The sequence below is a fragment of the Propithecus coquereli genome, unplaced genomic scaffold, assembly GCF_000956105.1.
Source record: "Propithecus coquereli isolate 6110/MARCELLA unplaced genomic scaffold, Pcoq_1.0 Scaffold81, whole genome shotgun sequence".
Classification (NCBI taxonomy): domain Eukaryota; kingdom Metazoa; phylum Chordata; class Mammalia; order Primates; family Indriidae; genus Propithecus; species Propithecus coquereli.
In genome coordinates, this window is record NW_012154285.1 from 4,915,584 (window position 1) to 4,923,137 (window position 7,554).

Consider the following 7,554-nt stretch of genomic DNA (forward strand, 5'->3'; position numbering starts at 1 on the left):
GGCTGTACAGGCTGGGCAGTGCCAGGTGGTGTGGGGTTGGAGCAGGAGGTGGAGCTCTGAGGCCCCGCCCACAGGGAGAGGCCACACCCCCATATCCTCATTGGTTGGCCTGGCCCGGCCTCCCTCCCAGTGTGCAGGAGGATGCTCCTTAGCCTGTCTGCAAATGGGTAAGGTTTGGGGGTTGATTTCTGTTTTTCAAGGGGGCAGAAGGGACAGAAGAGTCTGTGCGAGAATTTTCAAGAACGATGAGCCCGTGTCTGTTGTAGTTTGAATCAGGCAGTGGCTCCCATCTGCAGGTACGCACACCGTCTGCTCGCAGGTCAGGGGAGAACTATGTTTCTCTGCATCTCACAGAAGCACCAGGTGGCCCCCATTCAACTTCAGGGCATGCAGCTCAGGGACCTTTGAGATTACGCTCTCACATGGGCCACGTCCTCTGCCTCATTTGTGCATGCTGCTGGCATCTTCCCCCTCCCAGCAACCCGCCCATTTTCCCTCCCACCATTTGTGCTCTTGCTAAGATGATGACAATGACCCCCACCCCCAGGGAGCCTCCCCCACTTCTCTCCCTCCTTTCCCCTTTGCCCTCCAAAAACTGACCTCCGCCTGCCTGGGTCTTTGCTTTCAGGTGCAGCCCAAATTCCGTTACCCTTTCTACTATGAGATGTGCTGGTATGTCTTGGAGAGATATGTGTACTGTGTGACCCAGCGCTCCTACCTCACTCAGGAGTACCAGAGAGAATCCATGCTTGTTGGTGAGTGAGCCGCGGGGAGCCCACAGCCCCAGCTGCGCAGCTGGGGCAGAAACTGTGTTTTCAGCGGGCCCTGGAGAGACTCCCTGGGTTCAGGGGATTCTTTTCGAGCCCAGAGTACTGGGCAGCATCCTAGAGACCCCTTAGCAGGGAAGCCATTCTCGTCAGCTTCCCACTTTGAATGTAGAGTTCAAGAAAATGAACTCGTGACCCCCAAAGAGCCATGTTTGTGGCCTCCAGCCTGTGACTTTACAGGGGCAGGGAGGGGCTGGTCCTGGGCTTGGCTGCTGAAACAGGATCACCCCCCAGAGCAAAGAATCCTCGTGCTTTCGTTCCACCGTGGTTGCCAGCTGATTCCCACCCTGCACGAAAGGTTGGGTTTTTGTCTATGTAGGAGCAGGCCTGAGAGATGCAGCCAGTCCCCAAACACCCAGGCTGCCTTTGAGCCCGCAGGAGGGGTGACCAGGGCCAGTGGTGCAGGCTTGAGGGAGCCGGGAGAGAGCATTTGTAGCTGCCGCTGCAGTGCCCTGCCCTACTGCCAGGACTTAAAGGGACATCGTCCCCCCAACGTGGCTCTGTCCTTGAATCTCGCCTCACAAATGCCCGCCCTGAAGATGCATCTGGCTGTGACAGCAAGCCCCGACCAGCAATCTAGAGAAAGAACACGATTCTTCCTGGCTGGATCTCTGAGCTGTTGTCGCTGAGGGCTTTTCCTGGATGTACAGTCTGCTGTGTCTGAACCACAGCGTTTTTCATCCTGGGACAGAAAGATGAGAGGAGTCTGTCTCCTGTAGGGTCTGCATGACTTTTCCTGCAGGATTTTTAGATTCTTCTCTTTAACCCCCTGCAGGAGGCCTCCTCCCTCCCTTCGCTGAAGTTTCATTCTTAGTGACTTTTAGGGGCTCCAGGCTGGGCATATGAGGGGGGACCGGTGTTTCTGCAGGGATCTTTGTCTTCGGGGTATGTTGTGAGTCTCGTTCCCGTCAGATGATGCCATACTCAGGGGTTGGAAAGTACCGGAAGGCCACCACCTGGTCCTCTGGAGCTCCCAGCCTGGTGGGAAGGAAGGGAAATAATCCTGAAATAACGTGAGAGCCACTGTGACTGCAGTAGCTACACGCTCTCCTGGGGACCAGAGGTTGGGAAGAGTGAAAGGATTTCTGAGTGTTAGTCGTCCCCAGGCCAGGAAACCAAAGGCTGGTTTTCTCAGCCTTTCTTCCGCCCTTGGATATTTAGGGCAGAACATGTCCAATTCCATTCGCAGGCACACGAGGAGACCGCGAGGCAGTGCTAGGGTAATCAGTGCTCACTGTTTTTCGTTACGTTTTCTTGCCACTGTTTTCCCACCGGCTCTTCCAGCCCATCTGCCAAGGAGAAGGGGAGATGTGAGGGAGACACCCCCTTTATCCAGTGCTACTCGTGTGCCAGGAACTGTGCTTGGCTGTGCCGGCTTACTCCTCACCACAGCCTCCAGAGGACATTTGCTTTGCCTTATATTTTTATTTATTTATGTATTTAAAAATTTTTTTTTTTTTTTGAGACAGAATCTCACTCTTTTGCCTGGGCTAGAGTGAGTGCCGTGGCGTCAGCCTAGCTCACAGCAACCTCAAACTCCTGGGCTCAAGCGATCCTCCTGCCTCAGCCTCCCAAGTAGCTGGGACTACAGGCATGCGCCACCGTGCCTGGCTAATTTTTTCTATATATTTTTAGTTGGCCGATTAATTTCTTTCTAATTTTAGTAGAGACGGGGTCTCGCTCTTGCTCAGGCTGGTCTCGAACTCCTGAACTCAAACAATCCGCCCGCCTCGGCCTCCCAGAGAGCTAGGATTACAGGAGCGAGCCACCGCGCCCAGCCTTAAAAATTTTTTTTTTTGATTCAGGGTTTCAACCCTGTCACCCAGGCTGGAGTGCCGTGTTGTCATCATAGCTCACTACAACCTCAAACTCCTGGACTTGAGTGATTCTCTTGCCTCAGCCTTCCAAGTAGTTGGAACTATAGACAGCTGCCACCACGCCTGGCTAATTTCTTAATTTGTTGAAGAGACAGGGTCTCACTGTGTTGCCCAGGCTGGTCTCGAACTCCTGGCCTCAAGCGATCCTCCTGCCTTGGCCTCCCCAAAGTGCTAGAATTACAGGCGTGAACCACTGCATGTGGCGTGCCTTATGTTTATAAACAGCTCTACTGGGATATACTTCATATACCATACAGTTCACCCATGTAAAGTGTACAATACAGTGGTTTTTAGAATATTCACAGGGTTGTGCAACCATCACTGCAGTCAATTTTAGGACATTTCCATCACCTTAAAAAGAAACCCTTTAGGGCCAGGTGTGGTGGCTCATGCCTGTAATCTTTTCTACTAAAAATAGAAAGAAATTAACTGGACAACTAAAAAATTAGCTGGGCATGGTGGCGCATGCCTGTAGTCCCAGCTACTCGGGAGGCTGAGGCAGTAGGATCTCTTGAGCCCAGGAGTTTGAGGTTGCTGTGAGCTAGGCTGACGCCACGGCACTCTAGCCTGGGCAACAGAGTGAGACTCTGTCTCCAAAAAAAAAAAAAAGAAAGAAACCCTTTAGCTTCTTTTGTCTTTTCTCCCCTGTCAACTGATCTATTTCCTGTCTCTATAGATTTCCCCCTGTTCTAGATATTTCACATAAATGGAATTATATATGTTCTTTTTGGCTTATTTTTAGACATTAAAAAATAAAGTACCAGGTGTGTTTAGAGAGGTGAGGCAACCCGTGTGGGTACACACAGCATAGCTGGGATTTGAACCTCTGTCTGACTGAGCCATCTTTCTAGGGGCTGGGAGGCATAGATCAGTAGGATCGTCAGAGAAGCTTGATCTCTGGAGTCAAGGGGAGGGAGGCTGAGTGGAGGTTCCAGAGACTTCCAGCAGGGAGTTGGGCATTCATCTTGGTCTTTCTTGTGACCTCCGCCCCCCCTCAGATGCCCCGAGAAAGCCCAGCGTAGACGGCTTCTCATCCGATTCCTGGCTGGAGATGGAGGAGGAGTCATGTGAGCAGCAGCCCCAGGAGGAAGAGGAGGAGCAGGAGGAGGAGGAAGGGGAGGGTGCGGACAAGGCACCCAAGCCGCCCGCCGATGGCCCCGTCTCGCCCACCAGCACCCCCTCTGAGGACCTGGAGGCCCCCGGGAAGAAGCCCAAAGCACCTGCCATGCGGTTCCTCAAGAGGACTTTGTCTAATGAGTCGGAGGAGAGCGTGAAGTCCACCGCGATGCCCATAGACTACCCCAAGACTCCCACTGGCTCTCCCGCCACAGAGGTTGCTGCCAAATGGACCCACCTCACTGAGTTTGAACTGAAGGGCCTGAAAGCTCTGGTGGAGAAACTCGAATCCCTCCCAGAGAACAAGAAGTGTGTCCCTGAGGGCATCGAGGACCCCCAGGCACTCCTGGAGGGCGTGAAGGTGGGCAGGGGTCGCGTCTGGGGCTGGGCAGCTGAGGAGGGCTGGGAAGGTTCTGTTCAAGGTGACGATGGCAGCATGGCACAGGTTGGCTTGGTACAGACTGTGCTCCTGTTCTGGGTGTCTGTGCTGGGCCTCTGGGGGGTCTCTGTCTGCGCAGAGGCCACCATTAAGAGCTGCAGGGGAACTTCATGGTGGAAATTGGCTTTGTGGTTAAGTTTTTTCTAGGACTTGTTGGAAACCGGAGCTCTGCCAGGCAGAAGGTGTGATGTGTGCGGCAATAGTGCTGTTGTTGAGTTTGGAGCAGACTCCTCCATCTCTGTCGGGAAGACTTGCTGGTCTGGGCTGGTTTCCCTGGACCATGCGTCTGTTTCACACGAGCAGATCGCACTTCCCTGTGGTCCTCTCCCCGGCCAGCTAATGTGGACATCACGTAGCCACTTAAGATTCAGCGGTCTCCATTATTACCTGCATTTAAATGATGAGGAAGTAGGTGTAGAGAAGTTAAGGGACATTCCTGAGCTCACAGATCATGTAGATGGTGGAGGTGGGATCAGGACCCAGGGTGACTCCAGAATTTCTGTGTGTACCGCTGCACAGAACTGCCTCCTGTTTCAGCGTTGGTGAGGGTCTTAGTGTGAGGCCTCGGAGGCATTTGGGCTTCCTTCTCCAATGTCTGATGCTTAAGTGACCCAGCTGCCTGCTTGGGGTTGGGTATTGAATTTAAATTTCTTCTTCAATGGCTGCAAACTACCCAGGACTTGGTAGTTGATGTGTTCTTTTAGGGAACATTGTGTCACTCCTTGGGATATAGAAATATTAAGATTCCACCACCCCTGAGGGGCTTATTGGGTTATGGTGGTGGAGACCTGGGGCCCACATCAGGTAGCCTAACAGGTGCCACCAGTAGAGGGAGCCAGTGTACAAAATCATTAATCCAGGTGTACCTCACTTTATATGTAGCAGGTATGTCCCTTCCAGATATGTGAAACTGAAATCTTATAAGTTAGAGGAAGTTGCCAGGTGAAAGAACTCTGTGATAAATAATCCTAGAAAGCAAATCTTTACTTGATAATGGGTGTTTCATTGATTCTTGACTTTTTTGGAGGTTTCTGACCTCTTTTGAGAATTTTATGAAAATAATGGACTCCCCCAACCCCCTCAAATAAAATTTTACACATAAAATTACACATAAAATTACATTTCCTAAAGGAATCTTTAGAATTCTGTCATGTAGTTACATTTTTCTTCTAAGATCCTATAATGTGAAAACAGATATTTTCATCAATAATAAAATAATTAATAGTATCAGGGCACCAAAATGTAAATGAGTTAAAAACACATTCATCTGAAGAGGAAATATTGTTCCATGCTTTTGGAAAGCCTTTTTTACTTTAAAAACCTCTTTGCGCCTCTGATCTGTTTATGTGTAGTGTTCCTGGTTTCTGGTTGGTCAGATTTCTTTCTAGTGATGAAACTTGATCCCTGCTATCTCTGACCTTTGCCCACCTCATGGGCCTCCCAGGCTGGATTCATCCGGGACCCCTTGATGGTATGGAGGAGGCCTGAGCTAGGGGCTTAGACAAAATGCAAGGAGCCCAGACCTCCCCGTTCCCTGCAAGGGGTTTAGTCGCAGCTCAATGACTATGTGCTGTTGTAGGCGTTTTCCGTGTGCAAACTCATTTAAACCTTCCAGCAACCCTCCGTGGTACTTATGTTATCCCCATTTTACAGATGATAAAATTGAGGGTCAGAAAGGTTCAATAACTGGCCTAGGCTACACAGGCTGTTCAGTGGGGGCATCTGTCTGCCCACCCACAACCCCATACTGCTTTTTTTGGTGGCTGTAAAGAACGTGATTTTCTTCCTTTTCTAGAGGCCATCTCAAATTTAGGGAGAAGATTTTTTTTTTTTTTTTTTTTTTTGACAAAGTCTCACTCTTTTGCCCGGGCTAGAGTGAGTGCCGTGGCGTCAGCCTAGCTCGCAGCAACCTCAAACTCCTGGGCTCAAGGGATCCTTCTGCCTCAGCCTCCCAAGTAGCTGGGACTACAGGCATGCGCCACCAAGCCTGGTTAATTTTTTCTATATATTTTTAGTTGTCTGATTAATTTCTTTCGAATTTTTAGTAGAGACGGGGTCTCTCTTGCTCAGGCTGGTCTCGAACTCCTGAGCTCAAACAATCCGCCCGCCTCGGCCTCCCAGAGAGCTAGGATTACAGGCGTGAACCACCGCGCCCGGCCCTGGGGAGAAGATTTTGAGGTGATTGCGTGGGCTTTCTTTACAGAACAAGCAACAGATCAATTTGGGCCTCAGACATAGTTGCAAGTTGGCAGCCCCTGGGCCAAATCTAGCTTCTAGGCGTTGCATTTGACCTGAACAGTATTAAACATATTTTTGTAATTAGTTGCCAACATGAAAAAAGTCTGCAGCATCATATAAAATAACCTGGCTCTCCTGGCCAGTGTTCCTGACTGGCTATAATCGGCAGAAAGCGAGTAGCAGCTGACCCCATATGCCCCAGTCCCCACTCCCTACTGCCACCCTGAGTGTCACTCGTCGGTTACCACTAGGTGTGCACATCTCTTATTCGTGTAACCAAGCCACTTAGCTCATTTATTGAAATTAACCTGTCTTTAGAAATATTTATGTTCTTGAGCTTTGTCTAAAGAGGCTCTTTTCAGGCTGAAGAGTTTGTACATTGGGTAGACAGACTTTCTTAGAGCCCCAGGAAAATTGGAACTTCTGCTGTGTCTCTAAGTGGTATGTGGCCAAGTTCCTGTATGGGGGAAGTGGGTCCCGTCATCTCTTCTGGAACAGGGGAGCTTCTGATTCTCCTGACAGGCCCTGGGCCCCTCATTATCCCTGGAGACCAGAAAAGATTTTTGAACCCAAGACTGGGAGTGGGATGGTGGGATGGTGGGAGTGTTGTCACAGAGGGTGGGCAGCCTTTTCTTCCCCGCTGCACACTTGAGTCCCTTTGTTCTCTCTTCTCAGCGGTAGGGGATTCTTTTGCATTGGCTGAGAAATAAAAACAGCTCAGGAATGTGGGTCTGAGACAGAATTCATAGCTGATGCCCACCTCCCTGGCCACTATTGAGGGGTTTATGTTTCTGGCCAGTGTAGTTCCTTCCTGATGATCGACCAATTAAGATCTTTGGCTCATGTTCCAAAATGATGGCCTCTCTCCTCTCCGCTTCTCTGGGACCTCAGAGACTGCTGCTCATGGTGGCTCAGCGTAACCAGAGGCCCTGGGATTGAAGAAGTCCCCAATCCAACTCAGTCCCCAGATGGCTAGGTTTTGGCTTTTGTTAAGATCTATTGTATCTTTCATTTGTAATATAAAGATTCCACCACCCCTGAGGGGCTTATTGGGTTA

The 7,554-nt window shown here is 50.4% G+C and overlaps 1 protein-coding gene across 2 annotated transcripts in view; it reads left to right on the top strand.

Annotated features, from left to right (window-relative positions):
- KDM2B (lysine (K)-specific demethylase 2B) overlaps positions 1-7,554 on the top strand; it is a 123,605-nt gene that overhangs the window by 49,289 nt on the left and 66,762 nt on the right. For both annotated transcript variants that reach the window (XM_012663452.1, XM_012663451.1), the window contains exons 10-11: positions 629-755; positions 3,703-4,181. In XM_012663452.1, the coding sequence (XP_012518906.1) occupies positions 629-755; positions 3,703-4,181 (606 nt within the window). The remainder of the gene's footprint in view (positions 1-628; positions 756-3,702; positions 4,182-7,554) is intronic.